This window comes from Fusarium proliferatum, assembly GCF_900067095.1.
Source record: "Fusarium proliferatum ET1 genome assembly, contig: FPRO_scaffold005, whole genome shotgun sequence".
NCBI lineage: Eukaryota > Fungi > Ascomycota > Sordariomycetes > Hypocreales > Nectriaceae > Fusarium > Fusarium proliferatum.
In genome coordinates this window covers 1513711-1534568 of record NW_022194794.1, presented here as the reverse complement: position 1 = coordinate 1534568, position 20858 = coordinate 1513711, and the positions used below count along the sequence as shown (strand labels likewise).

Sequence of the window (20858 nt, the reverse complement as noted above, 5' to 3'; positions counted from 1 at the left end):
GTGACAGTAACACGGCATCCCGATGGGCTGGACGCTATATGCATATGCGTGCATAATATCCAGTCGGTGAAGAATATGGTCAGCCGCTACAGAGATGAGCTGCTCTCAAATCTACTGGCCATGTTTGATATTCATTTGTCCATCCATCATCATCAACGCGGTGGTACCCCTTCGTCTTCACCCAAATTTGTGGCATATCTCACATTTTCATCTTGTGATATGGTCAAGAGTATTTATGATATTCATCCTCACTAACTTGAAGAATCCCTGTTTCCCGTGTCAAATCCCTGCTTGAAGCTGCACTAGAATGCATATCAGCCACACGTTCTTTACCGCCTCATTCAACAACTCCCTCCTTTATCGAATGTCCTCCTAGCGTCGGTTAGTTACCGTGGATTCTGCCATCTCCATGAGGCCATGATCATCAATTATAGTGCGTTGCAATGGTAAAGCTCAAGTAACTGCCGTCATGTGCTAATAAAGTGAGGCGGGAGCTGAGCTAGGTCTTAGTCACTCAATTCATGGCTTTGAATTATCCTGCCAATAGGAGCATGGATCTAGACGCAGTGTCAGATTATCGACCTCTAATGTTACTCGTCATTATATTCGCACAGGCCTGCAGTAACACGAGTGCAAGTATCAGGGGTAACGGTTCGAATCTGCAGAACGCACACTAAGGTTTCCTCTAACTAACAGGCACAGACTGTCAGATGCTTGATATGCAACCGTTTCAGTTTCCGTTGATGATTGTAAAGTCAAGTTCAACAACGACAACTTATTGATAAAGTACCATTCTACCTAGTGTTAACAAGTTTAGTGAAGAATGGCTGAGAAATGAAATCTCCCTGGTTCAGCAACGCGCCAGTGACCCAATGTGCACACTCTGTTAAATGGCAGACACTTGTTGTCATCCAAAACTCCCGTCTCAGTACCCTAGTTTAACACGCCTATGTAACCCGTTTCGCCTTAGCCATATGCTCACTGATACACGATTACCCTCTGAAAAGACTGTGTGGCACTGTCCTCAGTGCTTTGTGGGTGGTGCAAAGTAACTTCATGTTCTAATCCGCTATTTCGACGCTGCTTCGCGAGGAGGCAACTGAGGCAGGACGCGGAGGAGGCATGGGGGGGAAGATGGGGACAACGTTGGCGTTGACGATTTCAATTTCGAACTTGGGGATGCTCGAACTACTGCGGAACAAGGCAGACAAGTCATTTCCAAAGGCCGCAATCTCATAAGTTTCATCCTCGTCCAGCGTGACACGGCGTACCATGGCTCTGAGAAGAGCATGACCATTGCTAGAATGATTCGGCAGGGGGAGGTACGGTGCCGAAGACGAGTTGACAAACCCGGTAGGGCGCATGTTTGCCTCGTTGACTGCTACTTGCTGTAGGTAGTGGACAGTTGGTGAGACGTTCACAAGCATGTTCCTCTTTCCATTGCCTGCCCAGGTAATGTTGAGACGTGCAGGATACGACTTGCCAACCATGGGCGGAATAGGAATAGGAATCTTTCTACCTGGTGGCGGAGGAACCATCGAGTGGCCTGGTCGGATGCCGGGAATAGGGGCAGAGACTGGTGCCGGTGCTGGTGCCTGTGTCTGTGTCTGCATTGGCATCGAATAACCCCATGGTTGAGGGGGGGTAGGATGACCGTGAGGTGGCATTCCTGTTGAACGAGGAGGAGATACCCAAAAAGGGGTACGGCGGCTAGTAGGCTCATCACTCTCGCTACCTGAATCAGCCTCTACTCGGCCTGGTCGTGTGTTGGTTGCCTCGCCCTCTGCTCGGCCACTGCGGTGGCTTCGTCGGTGGGAGCGACGGGGAGGAAGTGCAGAATCGTCAGAGTCCGAGGCGAAGGCTTCACTGTCAGAGGAACTACAAGCAATGACATCTGGTTTCACTGAACCACCACGCATACCAGATGAGCTCTTGGCAGTACCAGGAGGAAGATCGTAGCCGTGACAAGTCACATACTGATCTACCAAACGAGCCGAGGCCTCGTGAAGTAGTTCGAGCGCACGCTCAGGTCGAGGGGCCTTCTCCTCAAGATATTTGGTGCGTTTCCCGCCTTCTGTCTTGAGAACGAAAGCATGCCACTGACGACTTAGGTCGATCCGAGTCAGGACTTGGAAGTCAGCATCTGAGCTTTCGGCGGACATGCGGCAGTTCTCTTTAGTCCGGTCAAGTCAGTAACGTATTCAGAAATCAATCAGCCACAGCTAAGTTAGGGTTCAGACTCACGCTGAACGAGACCCTTGTAATCCATAGGATGATGTGCCATATCTGACTGAGGTGGAAGTGCTGGATCCTGACAGGCTCGACGCAACAAGGTCATTGATGAAGAGAGGGCTTGGTAAAGGACTGCTCAATGTGCTAAACAGATGGGTTGGCGTGTTGGAGTTGAACTTTGTAAGATTGGAAGTGGAAGTGCAATCCAATACCTTTATGTAGGAACAGCAAATCCGGTGGCTGTGGTGTGTGGTGTGTGGTGTGGTACGCCCAGTGTCAAAAGCATCTTTGGATACCAAACACCTCACACCCAAACAAGAGCCTGCAGGGAATGTGTTTCTAGCAAGCCGATAGATGACGCCCCCATATGGAATAAGGCGGCCAGTCATGTCTATCCCCGTTTGGGAGGTATGTATAGCCGAGCAGTATAGGGGATACTTGGCACAATGGCTTGCAAAACAAACGTCGCGCAAAGGCCGCGATGCTCTGACTTTGATTCACCTTACCGAGGCCATTTCTCGTGATTCATGCCGTGTAAGTCTGGTAGAGCCCAACAGCAGACAATTCGTAATCGTGATACCACGAAGCGCCTTGGTAGAACCTCATGAGAAGACACGTCGTGGAATATCGTGGCTATCCGTGAGAAACCAAAACAGGCATTGTTCCAAGGGCTAATGGCAAATGGCTGATACTAGGAACGGGCACTATGCATTCCGAAAGCCTGCAGGTTGCATTCAAGGCAATCCCTATGGACCAGTAGATACTCAAGGATCTCCCTGTATTGTTCGTGTGTGGTAAGCACCCAGCCGTGTTCAAGTTTCTGCCTTGTTGTGTTGTGTGTGTGTGTGTGTGTGTGTGTCCTTCAGCTTGTCACACAACCACAAAACCAAAAGCAAATAACCTTCCTTTCTTGGTTCCCGAGTTTTGTTCTCGTTTCTATTCTAGCAAATCATGCACAAACTAGAAAGAGAGAGAAAAAAATAATTAGCAAGCGCTCGATAAACCAAACAAACAATCACCATGTACATAGGCACAAGAAAGCTCGGCCAAGTTGATTGATTCATGGCTGCCATTCGCCTCGTGAGAATGATTGGTCCACAGCGAACCAGCCTGTCTTAACTCAACTTCTCAACAAAGCAATATATTTCGCTGATGATAAAAAAAAGGAAAGGAGGGCTTGTCAGCCCAATTGTGTTGCCGCGGAGTTATAGATAGGGATGCCAAAGACCTTGTTTCCTTTGTCAATCGTTTTGCTTTTGGTCGAGTTGTCTCGGTATCCAGGATATCTGTTCGACAGAGTCGTGTATGTATGTATGCAATTGTTGCTATGACGATCTCTGCCTTAACTTCGAATTGCCCCTCTCGGCTGGCTTCAATGTGTAGAGATGCCAATGAGACACAGTCTTAGCTTTGACTACTTCACTTGCCTCGCATTGCAAGGAATGCTTGTCCTGGGAAAGTTTTGTCAAGAAATGAGGGAATGGATAGAAAATCCAACGGAAGCACTTCTTCTTATTATACTCTGCAGAGTCGTAGGTATCGTACATATACATATCAGTTTCAGACACTGGTTTGCAGCCGTTCCAGTCGTGCAGTGACAGCATCCACCAAGGCTGTTTCTCTTGATAGAAGTCCTTGGACCTGCTGCAACTTCGCCCTGCGAACCTCTTGTGGGATCCGTAACTCGGTCGAAGGTGTAGCGGGCCCGTCCGTCTCCCCTGTCGCCTTGTTCATTGCCTCCACTTCGGCAGTAAGGTCAGCCTGCAGGTGCTTAATGTCTTCCAGACGTTTCCACAACTGCTTAGCCTGTGCCGGTGTCGCCTTGGATTTGCCTGATGCCAGCTCCGCGTAATCCGGAGCCGAGACGCTGGCTTCCATGGACTTCACTTCCTCAACAAAGGCACGTTCCTTGGCACTTAAGTCACGCGTGGTCGCCTTCCCTACAATCTTGCGTAGGTTTTCAAGGCGCCCAGTCAGCCGCTCCTGGCGGTCCCTTGCTGCAGTAACTCGCCGATCGTACATGGCATTATCCGCCTCTCCATCACGGTGCGACCCGTTAATTGTGTCGATCTTACCCTTTACCTCGTTCGCCTTCATGACTTGTTGCTTAAGCTCACTCTGAAGAAGTTCACATCGCCGGAATACCTCAGCCGCAGCCATTCCAAGGCGATGTGTCTCGTCTGCCAAGACCTTATGCGCATCGGTAAAGATTTGCAACGTAAGCGGGCTTAATCTTACTTCCTGGTTGACAACCGTCTTGTGACGGGACGTGCGGAGCCGCTCAAGCAGTGTAGGCAGAGCAGAACCCTCATCAAATGTATGAGACGGGTTGAACACGGGGCGAGGCTCATAAAAGTCCAGGGGCGCCATACTAGCTTCCCGTTCATAGTTGGGGCTTTCTTGACGAATTGGAGCAAGGTCGACTTCTGGTGTGTCAAAGGTCAGGGCGATGGGCTCGTAGGGAGTCGCTGAGAGGAGAAAGTAGCCAACATCAGGGTCTCGCAGAACATTGCATGCAGCTAAGGGCACCGCAATATCTGCAGTGGGTTGCGAGTAGATGCGATCCCTTGTAGACTGAGAGTTGACAAGCAGGCCAATTCTAAAGTCAGTTCCTGCTTCGGAATCTCCATTCAACTCACTCTCTAGACGGAAGATCCAGGAAGTGAGAGAAATAAATGTGATCGCAGCATGGTGTGTGACAAAGAAGTTGTAGCGAGATGTGACGTCGTTGCTGAAAACTGGCCAGCTATCATCATTCACTTCCACGGGTGTCATGGTATCAATGGCCTGGAAGGAAAGTAGAGACGGGGTTTTAGCTTCGGCGAGCAGCCGGCCAAGTTTATTCTTGTTCTTGGGTGGCAGCCATTGGGCCTGGACACCCTCGAGATCAAGATATACGCGAACTTGGCCGCTCGTTGACAAGAGGCAGAGCACAGTTAGAGACAGGCCTTCCTGATCCCCGTCATCCATATCCAAATCTTCTTCTTCGCCCATCATAAGCTGCTCCGTTTCTGTCTTCTTGCCGATGATGAGCATATCGGTAACCGACGTATCCAGCTCATCACCTGTGTCAGGATCTGACTGAAGCTCAAAAGGGCCTTGCAGGCGAGGAACGATTCCCGGTCGAGTTGGTCGCGTATAAATCTCCATCATAGGCTCGCCAATCGGCCCATCCATGATTGTTGGCTCTTGAGAATCTAGCTCTCCCATCCATTCTAATTGCTGTTGGGCAAGTAACTTTTCCTGCTCTCCAACATCTGGATCATCCTCGATACTTGCAACAGTAGTGACGATCGATACCGACAGAGAAGGGATTAGTGTTGGGGGAGGCGCCCATTTCTGAGGAAGCAAAGGACACAAGGCGTACACATCTCCTTCTCGCATCGCCACCCACAACGTCATCGGGTTCCAACCGCCAGCCCCTTTAGTAGAGAAACTGGCAGCAGCCACCTCCATTTCGAACGAATCAGGTGAGAATGCCGTATTGGTGGCTGCTGTTGAGGCAGAAAAGTCCTGATCCAGAGTGGTACCGTCCACCAGTTTCTTCAGGTCGACAGACGTCGTAGGTGAGTCGAAGGACCATCGATCAGTGGTAGACAATTCCCATACACGTACGATAGCATCCGCGGTGGTCGTAACGATACAAGAGCCGCTGACACCCAAAGGATGCCAGAGGGCCGATACGATAGGAGATCGAGAGGTAACGTGAGTGGTTGGACCAAGCGTGAAGATCTTTGGTTTAAGAGGGCCAGCATCTTCACTGGTAAGGTGCGAGGGGTCAGGGAGTACGCAGATATGGACAGTATGTGTGGTCAGAATGGCCAAAAAGTTCGAGTTCGGGGACATAATCAGCTGTCGAATGTCGTCGGCAACGGGAGTCTTGATTGTCTGCGGAGTGGCAAGTTAGCTACCGATTTATAAGTCATGATACTCGAACATACCCTTAATCCAGCAGCGTTCTCTAGGTTCTCGTTATCGAATGGCTGTGTAGAGTCCTCACGCTTGATGCGAATGCCTTGCGATGATCCTCTCTTTGAATAACGATTTGTCCATTCATCCTTCAAGTACGCAAGATCACCCCAACGGATTTCGCGACCAACAGCAGCAAATACTTCAGTTCCTCGATGAGCAATGGTTCGTCGCGGACCAGGAATAGTTTTCTTCTTGGAAGAATATGCTGACTCAAGACTACGAGACTTGGATGCCTCAGATGATGGCTCAAACAGACGATGGCCGAGAGCGTTGCTGGACAGCCAAGCTGCCGAATAGCTCTTGACCTTAGGCATGGCGAGAGGTCAGTGCCAAGCTCCGTCTGCGAAGATGTTTGCAAAGTTTCGCGAAGCTGATGAGGTGAAAATGCGAGCTATATGAGCTACTCAGAGTAATTGTAGCTGAGCGCAAGTCGCGATCTTTGAATGTTTTGGAAGAAAAATAACGAGGCTGAAGGCCTGGGGCTGGCGGACGATCCGTCACTCAAAGCTTTAGCGCTTGTTACTACAGCATCAAAAGGCAGGGTATAAGTGAATGCCACATGCACCGCCACACCTGTCTGCAGGGCCCGCTCTCCAAGGCAAGGCTGCTCTTGTTACACCAACATCTATCATCTCAACTATTGAAGCTCAAGGAACGTCTACGATACCTTATCGCGCACAATTACCTATTCTGATAAATCTGAGACCTTGCCGCCTCATCTTCGAAATCCGCGATAAGTGAAGGTCACAAGACAATGCGACCAGGCGTCAGAAACACTGTAGAGCGCCTCGACAGGCCGAGTGCCTACTACCAGAACCGCGTATGGTATCTGCCCACGCTTTTCGAACCACTTAGTAACACCGTGCTAGAACAAGAGGAGACGCGATCGCGATGACGACCAGGACCAGCCTTCAGAGCCCCAGGCTGACCCTCTAGCCAATGCCACAACCCTCTACGTCGGCAACCTGTATGTTTCCCTCGCTACAATGCTTGTAACGCCATAGCGATGAATCGCATAAGGCTGACTTTCATCGCACCAATAGATCCTTCTACACAACCGAAGAGCAGGTCTATGAACTTTTCGCAAAGTGCGGCGAGATCAAGCGCCTTATCATGGGTCTCGACCGCTTCAACAAAACGCCTTGCGGTTTCTGCTTTGTTGAGTACTACACACACCAGGACGCCCTGGACTGCCTAAAATACATTGGCGGCACCAAGCTCGACGAGCGCGTCATCCGTACCGACCTGGACCCCGGCTTTGAAGAGGGACGTCAATTTGGCCGTGGCAAATCTGGTGGTCAAGTTCGCGACGAGTACCGTGAGGACTTCGATGAGGGCAGAGGAGGTGTTGGCAGAGCGATACAAGCTGAAGAGCGAGACGAGTACGCTGAGGGGAAGTAATTGGGACAGTAGGGAAGCGGCGGTTGTCCTTGACAGCCGATTTGGACTCGATACCCTTAGATTTTCAGACACAGAGCCTTCGATATTTGGGGAAATAACTGCATTCCCTCTTCTATGTGCATATATGGTGTTTCTTTCCTTATCTTCTATCCCAACGCATACCACTGGTCTGCTCCTTCACCAGCATTTAATACCGTCTCCCAAGCCGTTTGTTTTGTATCATATCGGGAAATGCGGTCGTCACATTGCCTCTCAAGTTCGTAGGTGAAACATTGGTGTTGTACATAGATCCCAATGCGGATCTGCCTGCAATTCCCGCCATGGGATGAATACGCCGTTCTCCGTTAGATCCTCAACTCGATTGTCCTGCTTCCAATTCTGCAAAATCGACTTTTTAGTAGCCAGGAGGGTTGATTCGCTGGGAAACCCTTGTCCACTTGGGCAGTTCTGTGCAATTGTCAACATTGAAATCCGGGCAGTTGGGTAATCTGAGCAGAGTGGCATACTGTGAATGCCCTTGCGGTAACGCTTGGCCTTGCGATCGAACATGGTATATTTGTCCTTTGGTAGCATCTCGGCCTCGGTGGGCATCTCAGCCTTCCATCGGTCAAGAGCTTCGAGGGTCTGTCCTTTCTTGGCGAGAGCTGCATCAACAGTCGCTACAACATTGTCGACGGCTCGCAGGCGAAGTCGATGGCGGCGTTTCTGGAACTTGGACAACCGCCAGGGGATTTTCCAAAGAAGGCCACCTGAGAGAGGATTCGTGATGCGGAATGCGCCGAACATTGTCGAATAGCGTTGCGGGTAGGAGACACAATCAGAGGAGTCTTTTGGTGATTGTCGAATGACCGTCAACTTTTTCCCGGTAGCCGGCGGCTGTTGAGCCGCGCGGACGCTTAGCGCAGGAAGGCTGTTGGCGGGCTGCCCGCATGCCTAGGCGGAGAAGCTTAGCGGAACATTGCGAGGGCCGGATACAGTGGGCGGCGTCTCAGTGGGGGGTGGTAAGGTATCCAGTGGGGGAGCTTCCATTTAGCTGGCTTTAGACTATTGACCTAAGTAGCCCAGAGCAATGCAGACGTCGATTCATTCATCCCGTTCATTTTATAAGAAGGGTATGCGACAGTATCGACAGCATTAACACGGCGCCTTCGAATGAATCGCCACCATTCAGCGAAACCAAAGGATATTGCTGGAGCGCGGCGGACGCAACACACAGCACCATGAGTTACTACTTCGCCATTGTCGGCACTCAGGACAACCCTCTATTCGAGCATGAGTTTGGCACCTCTAAACAGGGCGGTGACGGCCAGTCGCGCTTCAGCGATCAAGTCCGTCACTTGAACCAGTTCATCTTACATTCGAGTCTTGACATTGCAGAGGAGGTCCAGTGGTCACATGGTCAGATGTGAGTTGTGCCCGACGGTGGCTTTGGGGCAGGCAAGGGGTAGCCCACGGCCGACTCACAGAAAAAGGACACGACGCGACATGATACTAACCTCTGGTTATTCTGCAGGTATCTCAAGTGTATTGACAAGTTCTTTAACAACTACATATCATGCTTCGTCACCGCCGGCAACGTCAAATTTCTCCTGCTCCATCAACCCATCATCCCAACAGGAACATCATCACGGTCATCAACTGCCATCGGGGCTAATCCCACAAGTCCAGCTACCGAAGAAGCCATCAAAATGTTCTTTACGGAAGTTTATGAGAACTGGGTCAAGGCTATCATGAGTCCCTTCTACCGCGCCAACATGGAGGTGCGTAGCCCGGTTTTCAGAACGAGGGTAGCAGCAGCTGGGAGGAAATACCTTTGAATGTTGACAGGAAAGCTTCGCGTTCTTATGATACCATGTTTGCAACTTAATACAATGCAGTAAATCTTTGTCATCTCTTGACACAGGCGTCCAAGTTCTCTATATTAGACTAGCCGTAACATTGTGGGCAATTCATAAATCACGAGTGGAGTATAGACGTCTGGAGTGATGGAGAATTATGAAGTGATCAATGTTCAATGTGGTATTCATTTGCAAGGTCGTCTTCCATGACGCCTATGGTAATATCATATCCGTTTCCCCAACGCCTTAGTCAAATACATCCATCCCAGTGCCGTATAGGCGCAACTGAATAATCCTTCTCAAGAGCGAGTCATCAAGCAAGGCAGAAAACCGTTTAACCACCGAAACCGTAGAGGGTACGTCCCTGTCGCTTGAGAGCATAGACGACGTCGAGGGAAGTAACGGTCTTGCGCTTGGCATGCTCAGTGTAGGTGACAGCGTCACGAATGACACCCTCGAGGAAGGTCTTGAGAACACCACGGGTCTCCTCGTAGATCACTAGGGTAGAATGTTAGCATGTTCACAATGTAGAAATGCATTCAGGTTTAACTTACTAGCAGAAATACGCTTGACACCGCCACGACGAGCGAGACGTCGGATAGCAGGCTTGGTGATTCCTTGAATGTTGTCTCGCAAAATCTTTCGGTGACGCTTGGCACCACCCTTGCCGAGACCCTTGCCGCCCTTGCCACCTAACATGAAGCGTCAGTACTTGATGAGCGAAGATTGGTGTTGAATGCAGTTCATCAACGCGTCGGCATGGTCAGCACCGACGACCATGCATCGAAGCTGAATGCATCAAAAACAAGAGAAAGTACTTACGTCCAGTCATGATGATAGATGAAGGAAATAAAGTCTTGATGAAAAGATATGAAGGTGACGCGTTGTCGCGATGTTGTAAATGACGTTGAGACGCGTTGGAGATGCGGAGTGAGAAGAGTGAAAGGGAAAAAAAGCACTGCGGGGAGGGGCGAGAAGGGGAGGAATAAATACGTGTAGGCAATCAGTAAAAAACAACAACTGTAGGCGCCAGAAATCACTGCTAAAATGCGGGCAGGATCAGTGAAAAAATGGGCACCAAATTCGCTATAATCAAAGCGCTTTACCGCTTTCGGATACCCGCGTGAGAGATGTTGTGGTTCGATTTTTTGATTGGCTGATAACTCAGATCACTCCTGTCGTGCTAGGCAGGTCCAGCTGCAGCCAGAATTTGGAGCTGGAGGGGGAGTGGGTCAGCGGCCAGTTCTTTGAGGACAAAGTGCATTGAGTTGCGCCACTGTTGCTCTTCCATTCTCATCAGGTAGCTCAGCTGATTTAGGTAAAAAAGCGCTCGAGTCACGTTGACTCTTTTCCTTGAAACTGCTCAAATAATGTGACGTTGAAATACCTTGGGCATGCAGATACATCTATTGAAAAAACAGTATTCACTTCGACATCGTTTTACAGTTGAAGCTCTTGTTGCATAAAGTTAGTGGGTACCCAGTAGCTTTTTATACCAACCTGTACTATTCAGGTAGCCTCATCACGACACAACAAGTCTATCGAGGCGCGATTTCGCAACAATGGGCTCAGCCTTTTTTACTCTGATTATCAGGGTATCTATCCATCAACTCGCCGCCTCTCTGAATGCCTATTCTCGTAATGTACAGGTACCTCAACGCGTGAATGTATGCTGCCCATGCTACATATACATAAAAGCAAAGTCGCTTTCTCCATTTGCACAGCACGCGCAAGTCAGGCCGCTTAAGAAGCCTATTCATACCAGAAAACGCCGGTGCCATGCCCATGCTCTCGTAACAAAGTCAACAGTAGCGCCGACCGCCGGTCCTCACCCCATATATTCGACCCTCGCAATACGAATCAGTGCCACCACATCCCATATACTTCATTATGCCGATTGTCCCAAAAACCAAGGCTACCAAACGCAAGTGCAGACTCGTTAATATCGCAATGTTCATTACAATCATCACATCATCGAGTCATCCATCTCCACGTCGTCCTCGAAACTCTCAATTGCTTCTTTGATCTGTTGACTTGCCTGTTTAGTTGTCAGTATACACGGAACATAACAGCACATAGTTCTGGTATTCTACTAGCTTACCTTGGGGTCCAGGGCAAGGGCAATAGTAAAGTGACGCACTGAGAGCTGCTTTTCGCCCATGCTTCTATACAGTTTGCCGAGGAGGAAGTGAACCGTGGCCTCATCTGGCGCCAGGTCCTTAAGTATCATCAGCTCTTTTTGCGCCGCATCTAATTGACCAACAGCAAGCAGTGCTCTGGCCTTCTTGTATCGAGTTTGGGCTGCACGAGGTGCGAGGTCAACTGCTTTGCTATAAGCTTGCAGAGCAGGCATTATTTGTTTCTGCTTCTCTAGCACTGTTCCAATGCAAGTTATCAGCACTGCATTGTTGGGGTTGATGCTCTGAGCTGCATGGAAGTGCGTGTACGCCTTATCGTAAGCGCCGAGACGTTCCTGGACCCTTCCTATGCCATAGTAGGCATTGTAATGGCGTCGGTCGGCTGATATTGCTTGACGATATGCAGTCAGTGCCTTATCATATTCTTCGTTGGTAACGTGCTCGTGTCCTTGTAAGGTGAAAGCATATGCGAATTTGGGGTCCAGTTGAGTAGCTCGCTTGAAACACTTGAGTGCTTGTTCATGGTCGCGGGCCAATGACCAAGCATTCCCCAACGCACACCAAGCCTGTGGTGAAAGCCATGCGGAATCTACTAACTCATGTGCCAGAAAAGAAAGGTCCGTCTCCCTTCTTAGATGCCAGAGAACTGTAGAGTATACCTCCATATCCTCGAGTCTTGAAGGTGCTTGCACACGCATCTTCCTGAAGAACTTCTCAGACTCGGCATATGAAGCTTGCTCAAAGTGAGCTCGACCCATCTGTGCCAAAACCCACGGTGTGTTTTGGTGAGACATCGGAAGCGATTGAAGATGCTGAAGGCTCTCGGTACATTGGAACTGGGATAATGAGTAGTATCCGTTTGCTAGCTTCATGACAAGGTCGAGCAGCCATCGAAGTCCTTCTTCGATCTTCTGAGCATCAAGCTCTGATGTCTTGTGCACCGGCGGTGGAGGGGGGATCTCCTTGGCTTTCGGTAGCTCGCTGTGATCCATGTCGGCTTGTGCCTCTTCGAGAGGTTTGCGATTACCACTAACCACGCGGCCAACACTAGAGCCACTTGATCCAGGTCGAACAATCCGAGAAATTGGGGGCCGAGCCTTCTTCAGCTCCCTGACGGCCGCAGTTCCCATCCCAGCCGCCCCCGAGTTTGCTTTGGACGATGGTCTAAACATGTTGAGCCTTGCACTACGTCGAGTCATCGCTGGCTCTTCTGAGTTTGCCGTTCGCTGTGCTGGGTGCCCCGATATAGTCCGTTTTCTTTCCGCCGCCGGTATAGACGATCGCAATGATGCTGAGGGTGCGGCGTTAGACGCGTCAGTCATCACATTTTCTGTAGATTGTTCTGGTAGCCCCTTGTCTTGCGCCCTTGTGCGTCGAGATCCTATGCGATAATTCATTCGTGGGGGTGCCTCCTGCGCCTGGTCGATAGCTTGGGCATGCCGCGTCCTTCGAGGTGGAGCCTGAGGAGGCTCATTGGAATGGCCAATGCGAGATGATGTCGTAACCGAAGATATCGTACCTGGAGGCGTCTCCATACCGTCAAAACCAGAGCTGCTGTTAGTCGATGTCGCATAGCGCATGCGTCCCTCTTGGATCTTCTGCATAAATTCGCTCTTATCGACTTCCTGGCCAGAGTCGCCGTTAGCAAGCTCCTGTATTGTTGGGGAATGACTGGAGCTGAAGGGATCGCTTGCAACATCCATTGTAGCATTCCGTTGGGACTTCTTCATGGGGATATCTGTAACGATTGGTACAGATCCTTCTCTTGATATCAAAGAGCTTGATTCCACATCGAAGCCATGTACTAGCGTATCGCTGGTCTTGAAAACGTTGGGTACACGGACAGTAACGCCAAGGTCGCATAGCGCTTCGAAAGCATCCCACATGAAAGGATTCAGCTGAAGAGCGTCTTCGAAACAGGAGACAGCCTTCTTCTTGTCGTCATATGCGCGATGGAGTCGTCCTAGAAGACAAAGAACTGCAGGCGCGTCAGGAAGAGCGGTTCTGGTGGTTGCGCTATGCTTCCCTAAGCTGCATTTCGATGCCCAGAGACTTCGGGCTTTCTCCAAGGCGGAGATGCCATCCTTAAATCGTTCGAGAGCCAAGCATGCTTGAGCAAAAACCCAGGCACACCCCAGATGAACACCACGGTATCCTATGGGCTTGCCAACGTCGTAGGCTGAGCGAAAGTCGCCGAGTCGCAAGTGGCATAGAGCATAGAGGTATGTAGACTCGCTAGATCTGGGATCCTGCGCCAGCAAGCGTTCGGCGAAGAATAGGCCGTTGTGGTAGGAGGCATTATCGAGATGATAGTATATCGTTTGTCTTAAAAGGCCACTAGTGACCGTCGGAGTGGGCGCCATACTAAATGTTGCTGTCCAGTGATGAGGTTTGAGAAGGATGTTCGGGGGTTCGGACGGTGATGGCGCTGACGGAGTTGCCTAACGATGTGTTCTGGCCATGAGATAATCGATGGACAAGATCGGAATAAAATGATTCAATGGGAATAGACCCTTCAGTCGGCGACCAACAATGGTCTTCTTAACCAAGCAGTTGTTTATTCTCGTGCTAAGCCGTTCGCGTGAGTGGCGGGGACCAGCCAAATCGAAAGAAAACAAAGCAGTCGTGGGTCAGTCGCTGCGCAGTCGTAGTGGGTATCAGCGTCGTGAAACGAATTAAGGATTAAGAAAACAACAAAGAGATGCGGAACGCAAGCCAATTCTGTCGATCTAAGGTAGCCTTTGTTATGTCGCGGCCTAGGAAAGGAGCAAGAGGTCGTCACAAGTATGGAGTCGTTAAAGGCGAGCAACCTTTCGTGAACGGGAACGGTGGGTCCTAGCGAGCGAGCGAGACAGCGAGAATTGTTGATGAAGATGGGACTGAAGGAAGCTCAAAAGTATAGAAGGGACGAAGAAAGAGAAGAAATTTCCCTGCTACCAGCTAATACGGCTTCGATATGAGTTGCTCATGGTATTGGACGGGTTGCAAACTCAGCCTGACCCTAGGGGATTCTGTAGGTAGTAGAAGGTGCAGAGAACGTTATGGGCGTGCTTGCGTGAAACAGGCTTTGAATGTTTGGTGGTGACGGATTGGCCAAGCGCGCGGTACCTACTGTCGTGACGGAATTGATATGATTGGCTCAGGGTTGCGCCTAGCAACCAGCCACCAAGTATATCTACTTGCTATCACTCGTGTATCAGGCGTGGTCTCAAGTACCAAGACTACATTGTCTCGGTCCTTCTAGCCACTGAGATTTCGCTCCTGGCATCCGCACCTGCAGACTGTCTCTCTGCCATAAGTTCCCAGCCAATTCGACATTTCCTTCCCTACCTACAGTCAAAAGAGTGGCAGGTATCCTACTAAGGTACCTACTTACCTAACCTTAGGTATAGTACCTAGGCTAGGTACCTTGAGTCAAAAGAAATAATGCCTGGTTTGTCTCAAGAATTATTCCTTTAGCACTGACTAAAGCAAGATTATCCTCTAGCAGTCTGTCCATATCTTGCTTTTACTTTATTTTATAGGTTGCTACAAACTGAATAACCATCTGCAGTGCATTGCTGCGTCCACATATAAGTGAACTACCTAGGTTGAGTTCGATTCGTACATGGATGCTTACCAAATCCACAGCTCGTGGTTAAAATCGAGTTGAATACGGAGTACTGTTCGCAAATATGCCGAGTCAAAGTTATTACATATCATACAATACAGCAATATCAATAATCTTCATAGTTTTGAATGGTAGAACACACGAGGTTCCCAGAGATTCATTAATCATAACTGAGTATCCTATATCCACCACTCTTGCTGTGAGCAAGATCTTGATGTTCCCATCATTCCCTTCCTTCACAATGTCAGGACGAAGCCGAGCAAATCGACCACTGACTAGGACAGTAACCACATTTAAGCAGCGATGGTAACCTCAACCTCGACACCGGCCTCGACTGTAACACGGTTAGACTCTGCTCGGATCTTTTCAGGCGGCGGGATCCCTTACTGTTGACGATGACGGACTTGACAACCTCGGTGGGGGCGTGGAGGTCGATAAGGCGCTTGTGGACGCGGAGCTCGTAGGAATCCCAGGTCTTAGAACCCTCACCACAAGGGGTCTTGCGGGTGGTGATCTTGAGATTCTTGGTGGGCAGACGGACAGGGCCCTTGATGGTGAGGCCCTTGCTGCGGGCACGCTCAATGAGCTCAGCGCTGACCTTCTCGAGAGACTGGACCTTTCGGCTGGTCAGGGTGATTCGGATGCGGTGGCTCTTCTGTTGTGGGCGTTAGTATCGTGCCAGCGGTTCACTTCACGGTTATATCGACATACGGGAGCGTCACCGACGTCCTTCTCGTTCTTCTGGTGAGACATTGTGAATGGCTGTCAAGACTCGGCAAAAGTGACTGCAACGGTAACGTGATGACGGCCTGGGAGGGATGAGAGATTGATTCCTTTTGTTGTAGAAGCGTTTAGTTGACAATTAAGCCCCAATTATCAAAAAGTTGTGCGCTTATCGCTTATCGCCAGTTCCGGCACGTGACGAGATCTAAGAGCTTCATGGGAGTGGCAAGCGGCTAAAGCTAAAATTCACCAAAAGTTTGATCAGTCATAAGATCTCGCGAGGTACGCGAACTCGGAAAGTTCATACAAGTACTCGAATCCTATTCTCTGTAACTAATAAATTATTTCCAGTCCCTCAAGCTTCTCATTCATTGGTAGACTTGTGAGCTGTAATAGAGCAACCTCATCTCATCAACCCATGACGACGACGAGGTAAGAAAACTTAGGACTTATATCCCAAGTGACGAAAGTACTTAGGTAAAGTCCGTATATCTTATTGGGCATTTGGACCAGTTAATTTTGGCATGCATGTTTGATGTCTAAAGGTTTTGTTACCCCGGCAAGTGGAGGTACCAATCAGATCGGTGGAATTGCTACCTTACCTTAGTAGTTCTCCCCTGTCATCAGCATCGTCATTCCACTTCTCACTTCTTCTGTGAACACTTCAGCTTGATCGGCCTAACAACTACGTGCTCTCAGCTATCACCACTGTGCAGCTACCTAGTTCTGTATCAACCTGAGCGTATTCACTAGTACTCATATACAATGGCTCAGAAAGCGAAAAAGGACCGCGCCAAATCCAACGCGGCGGCACTTAACAACTTGCACATCGGTTCTCTTATCGTCAACGCCCTCTTCCTCTTTTCTCACTTCCTCTTCCGTGCTCGCTCTATCTGGCTTTACGTTCTCCTTTCTGCGCCTGCCATCATCTGCGAGTACATTCTCGAGGCTTCCGGTCGACCGAAGTACGACCCAACTACACGCGCCCTGCGTACCTCTGGCGAAGACCTATCCTCTCCTGGCTTGACCGAATACATGTTCGACGTAATCTGGGTTACCTGGGCTGCAGTAATCTTCGTCATTATCTTCGGAAATAAAGCTTGGTTTCTGTGGCTTATTCTTCCGGCATATGGCGTGTACTTGGGAAGTGGGCTACTAGGCATGGGAAAGCAGAAGATGGCCGAATTCCAAGGTGCGGGCGATGGTGCTGGTGCAGCTCCCCAAGGAAATCGCAGAGCACGTCGGGCTGCTTAAATTTCCCAACCCTCACTGGGGGCTATTAGATCTCTCCTGGGATTCTAAGTCTATTGGCTGTCTAAGGCTTCTGTTTCGGACCTTCTCCAGTCCAGCGCTTCAGGGTATCATCGTCCACATTGCGGACTAGGACATGAATATGTTCTAAGGCCCGTACACTTTGCAGGGCGACCCAATTCTTAAACCACAACACGTTGCTCTCTCCGTTTGGACCCAGAGCATCGATGAATGTCTTTTTGATGAACGACTGGACCAAAGCCCTGCTCTCGGGTGTCATATCACCAGTCTCGGAGTCCGTAGGTACAGTTGTGCGCAACCACACGACAATGTGTCTAATGTCCGGTTCCAATCCGTAAGGCCAGTCATTGATCAAGATGCGGTAGTCCGAAGGGTCCTCGAATGGGACGGTAGATCTTGGTGTGAATGGCGGGTTTCCCCATTCCTGAGGCAGGCGGTTTACAAGAAGATAATTCGTCATGGAGCCATATTCTGCTTTGGTCTCTGCAGTCCAAGCCATATATCGACGAAGGTCAGAGGGCTTGCGCTTCAGGACAGAGAGGTTGTTCGTCCCTGTCCAATGTCAATGGCTGGGCTTGAAACAGAGCAGAGAATGTTGACTAGATTTTAAATAGAGCTGCTTACTGATAATTTCCTTTAACTCCTCCCAATCATGTTTGTGAAACTCCTCATCAGTCTGAGAGAGGACCCATCTGTCGACTTCCGTCAGAGGGAAGGGCGCTTCTTCTGGAGGGTTCTCGCCCATGTCGTAGCAGGTTGTTGAGGATATGGAGAGTCTGAAAGATCTCGTCTGCCACTTGAGATGGGGGGCTGCTATTTATTTTCTGGTTCGTGTTTATAAGGTATCCGTGTTACGGGAGATATGGCGCTGAACGTTATGATTTACGGGAAATGTAGTTCTGAACTTATAGGCTCGAATAGGTAGGTACCTAGCCATCGTGTTGCTCATGCGGTGAGAGGTTGGCCCCAGTAGGCTTATGTCAGCGACTACAAACAATGGAACGAGCCATCGTCTTCACATGAATGAGGAAACTAAAATATCCTTGAATAAGTGATTGCTTAGAGATAATTCTCAAAACGGGTCATCACATGTGAAGAGTGGTTGGCCTCTTATCAATCGCTAAGAAGCTACGCCAGCCCAGAGTTTCAAGTCCAGTCTATTGAACCAACGTCAGCCCCCTCCATCATCCATCTCATATCTTCTTCAACGCGTCAGGGACCATTTACGATCAACTCAAACTGGGCTAATTGGAGCCATATGATTACAATTTGTAGCCAATTGAACTTTCGATCATCGTTGCCACAAAGACATTCAATTAGAGGGAGGAAACCTACCCGTAATTCCCTTTCACACCTCATGAAACGACTCTGCCATCAAGAAAAGCCGTTCTCGTCATGATCCTTGGTCCTGTAAGCCTCGTTGACTGTGGAGTATTTCTTATGTTTCTTGCACCTCAACTCATATGGCACGCTGGATTCTTTTTGACATTATTCACGGGTCTCAGGGCCCTACCATTTCTCCGTTGGTAATCCCTCACTACATATCATGCCAGTCTAACTCATTCAACATAGTGATTCGACTTCCTTATGAGTTCGTCACTGACCGCTATCTGACTCATTCAACTCGCCAACTTGCGTTTACTCAGACAGCTACTGTGTTTGAGGATCTTGTGATACGTTGTGTGCGCTATGCCTTCTCCAATATCCCCGCCAAGGTTGGGCGAGTCTTCTTCGGCAAATATGTTGCGTTACCATTTATTCACTGGCGCATGCTTCGCCATGGCTATGTCAGATCTCCAGTTCACTACAGGGAATACCACATAGGAAAAGTTGGTCTCATTTCTCGCTATGGCTGTGATGCGGTGACTAACTGCAGCAGGGAGATATCAAGTCCAAGGGCACTTGGATTATGCATCAACCGGAACATCGTCCAGATTTTGTCCTTTACTATGCACACGGTATGCTTGGAACAGTTACTAACCATGTGCTCACATTGCTGATTATCACAAGGTGGTGGATTCTTGATGGGCTCAAGTTACTTTTATCTCGAATTCCTCATGGCCTGGCATCACCTCCTTATTGAGGCTGGATTTAATAACCCAGCAATATTTGCACTCGAGTATACTTTGGTGCCTGATCAAGTTTACCCAAGGCAGGTCCTGGAGGCACTTGAAGGTTACAAGCATGTGCTTGAAGTCGTGCAAGACGCATCCAAGATTTGCGTTTCGGGAGATTCGGCTGGCGGCTCACTGATTCTCAGCTTGTTGCTCGAGCTGGGCGCTCAGGCTGGCAATCAAGACAAGAAGGGCATCAAGGTCAATATCCGGAGCAGCCTCTCGGATGCGGATCCACCTCATCTGCCTCTCCCGCGTATGGCTACACTGATTTCGCCGTGGATAACGCTGATGTCCAATTTACACTACAGCTCCAAAAGTGATTTCTTGGACAAGAGAACCTTGTGGAAATATGCACATGAGTATGCTGGAGAGAACATGGTCCAACAGCAACCGGCTTCCCCCGGTGACTGCGTCGATGAGGGGCTCTGGAGAGCAGCCAGTCCCGAACGAGGATACTTCATCGTCTTTGGAGAAGAGGAAGTATTCGCGCCGGATATTGAAGGATTTCTCAAGCGACAAGCCAAAATTGGAATTCAAGCTGAAGGACAGAAATTCGACGGGGGGATTCATGCGTGGCCAGTAGCCTCACTATTCCTATCCAGTACAGAGGATAAGAGGCTCCAAGGACTTCGAGCTGCTGTCAAGGAGATTAGAAGACGAATGCTTGAATGGGGTACGCTGAACGGGGATAGAGTATAAAATCAGATTAGATCAAGTAAAATTTCATAGACGAGGCCCGTAGTTGGTGATTCAGGAACCATAGTACAAAACTCGGTTTCGTCCTCACCAGGCCGGCTCAGGGATTAAAGCTCAACGTGTATCATCACTAGGAAGCAAAGGCAGAAGAGGATATGCAGATGGAAAATAGTGGAACTCACTAGGTAGAGATTGAAGATGCCTGCTGAAGTTCAGAGGTGACGTGTCCATGAGCCAGCCCGTAGGTCACTGATGATGTTGCGGGTGCATCTCAATGATGGGAGCCTGAAGTGAGCGCCTGGGGCTGCCACAAGGCATCTTAGCCATGCCAATCACTCTAGGATCTGAATCAGCGCTGCATTTCAGCATATTCGTTGGAGAATGGCCCAGGTATGGGCTCCACAGGCGCGCAGGTGGAACATGCGGCTGATATTAGGCATAACTTGTAAAGCAGATAGCGTCAGCCATGTTTATGTTATGTTTGAGGCTGAACACGAAATACCTGTGATGGGTCTCTGCTGAGGAGGATAGCTACTAAGGTAGCTCACAGTCAAAGAACCAACATTGCATCGCGAGCTTCGAGATATGTGCAAGTCGGTTAGAGAACGGAAGAGTGACTAATATTATAAACGAAGCGCATCTTATCCACTAATAAGACTGCCTGGAGATGGTAGGTTAGTAACGTTAGTACCCAAGTGTAGCAGTAGGTATCGTTGAGAAACGCGTAAAGTGTAAATGATACTGAACTACGGTGTGGGGCGCACGTGGTAAGCACGTACCATATCTGCATATCCAGCTCGTTCCTGCCCTGAAACTTTTAAAGTACCTACGTACGTAGTGGATGCATGGCGTGGGAAGG

The 20858-nt window shown here is 49.4% G+C and overlaps 11 protein-coding genes across 11 annotated transcripts; 4 read left to right on the top strand and 7 right to left on the bottom strand.

Moving 5' to 3' along the window:
• Nucleotides 1–1061: 1061 nt before the first annotated feature.
• Nucleotides 1062–2284, bottom strand: FPRO_10765 (uncharacterized protein; the record flags this gene model as incomplete). Its single annotated transcript, XM_031231764.1, has 2 exons — nucleotides 1062–2173; nucleotides 2245–2284. The coding sequence occupies 2 exons, from the start codon at nucleotides 2282–2284 to the stop codon at nucleotides 1062–1064; spliced, it is 1152 nt and encodes a 383-aa protein (XP_031081768.1).
• Nucleotides 2285–3792: 1508 nt separating this feature from the next.
• On the bottom strand, nucleotides 3793–6518 carry FPRO_10764 (uncharacterized protein; the record flags this gene model as incomplete). The annotated part of the gene is made up of 2 exons (XM_031231763.1): nucleotides 3793–6120; nucleotides 6174–6518. 2 exons carry the CDS (start codon nucleotides 6516–6518, stop codon nucleotides 3793–3795), a joined length of 2673 nt encoding a protein of 890 aa, XP_031081767.1.
• Nucleotides 6519–6958: 440 nt separating this feature from the next.
• FPRO_10763 (putative nuclear cap binding protein subunit 2) lies at nucleotides 6959–7605 on the top strand (the record flags this gene model as incomplete). Its single annotated transcript, XM_031231762.1, has 3 exons — nucleotides 6959–7024; nucleotides 7074–7171; nucleotides 7248–7605. The coding sequence occupies 3 exons, from the start codon at nucleotides 6959–6961 to the stop codon at nucleotides 7603–7605; spliced, it is 522 nt and encodes a 173-aa protein (XP_031081766.1).
• Nucleotides 7606–7999: 394 nt separating this feature from the next.
• FPRO_10762 (putative ribosomal protein YmL31 precursor) lies at nucleotides 8000–8391 on the bottom strand (the record flags this gene model as incomplete). Its single annotated transcript, XM_031231760.1, has 2 exons — nucleotides 8000–8052; nucleotides 8112–8391. 2 exons carry the CDS (start codon nucleotides 8389–8391, stop codon nucleotides 8000–8002), a joined length of 333 nt encoding a protein of 110 aa, XP_031081765.1.
• A 434-nt stretch (nucleotides 8392–8825) lies between these two features.
• FPRO_10761 (uncharacterized protein) lies at nucleotides 8826–9422 on the top strand (the record flags this gene model as incomplete). The annotated part of the gene is made up of 2 exons (XM_031231759.1): nucleotides 8826–9010; nucleotides 9119–9422. The coding sequence occupies 2 exons, from the start codon at nucleotides 8826–8828 to the stop codon at nucleotides 9420–9422; spliced, it is 489 nt and encodes a 162-aa protein (XP_031081764.1).
• A 355-nt stretch (nucleotides 9423–9777) lies between these two features.
• FPRO_10760 (Histone H4) lies at nucleotides 9778–10275 on the bottom strand (the record flags this gene model as incomplete). The annotated part of the gene is made up of 3 exons (XM_031231758.1): nucleotides 9778–9941; nucleotides 9998–10135; nucleotides 10266–10275. The coding sequence occupies 3 exons, from the start codon at nucleotides 10273–10275 to the stop codon at nucleotides 9778–9780; spliced, it is 312 nt and encodes a 103-aa protein (XP_031081763.1).
• Nucleotides 10276–11409: 1134 nt separating this feature from the next.
• On the bottom strand, nucleotides 11410–13944 carry FPRO_10759 (uncharacterized protein; the record flags this gene model as incomplete). The annotated part of the gene is made up of 2 exons (XM_031231757.1): nucleotides 11410–11481; nucleotides 11545–13944. 2 exons carry the CDS (start codon nucleotides 13942–13944, stop codon nucleotides 11410–11412), a joined length of 2472 nt encoding a protein of 823 aa, XP_031081762.1.
• A 1540-nt stretch (nucleotides 13945–15484) lies between these two features.
• On the bottom strand, nucleotides 15485–15944 carry FPRO_10758 (putative RPS20-ribosomal protein; the record flags this gene model as incomplete). The annotated part of the gene is made up of 3 exons (XM_031231756.1): nucleotides 15485–15525; nucleotides 15579–15846; nucleotides 15903–15944. 3 exons carry the CDS (start codon nucleotides 15942–15944, stop codon nucleotides 15485–15487), a joined length of 351 nt encoding a protein of 116 aa, XP_031081761.1.
• A 735-nt stretch (nucleotides 15945–16679) lies between these two features.
• Nucleotides 16680–17168, top strand: FPRO_10757 (uncharacterized protein; the record flags this gene model as incomplete). The annotated part of the gene is made up of 1 exon (XM_031231755.1): nucleotides 16680–17168. The coding sequence occupies one exon, from the start codon at nucleotides 16680–16682 to the stop codon at nucleotides 17166–17168; it is 489 nt and encodes a 162-aa protein (XP_031081760.1).
• A 61-nt stretch (nucleotides 17169–17229) lies between these two features.
• FPRO_10756 (uncharacterized protein) lies at nucleotides 17230–17931 on the bottom strand (the record flags this gene model as incomplete). Its single annotated transcript, XM_031231754.1, has 2 exons — nucleotides 17230–17738; nucleotides 17811–17931. The coding sequence occupies 2 exons, from the start codon at nucleotides 17929–17931 to the stop codon at nucleotides 17230–17232; spliced, it is 630 nt and encodes a 209-aa protein (XP_031081759.1).
• A 650-nt stretch (nucleotides 17932–18581) lies between these two features.
• Nucleotides 18582–20002, top strand: FPRO_10755 (uncharacterized protein; the record flags this gene model as incomplete). Its single annotated transcript, XM_031231753.1, has 4 exons — nucleotides 18582–18708; nucleotides 18759–19015; nucleotides 19066–19144; nucleotides 19197–20002. 4 exons carry the CDS (start codon nucleotides 18582–18584, stop codon nucleotides 20000–20002), a joined length of 1269 nt encoding a protein of 422 aa, XP_031081758.1.
• Between the last annotated feature and the right edge of the window lie 856 nt (nucleotides 20003–20858).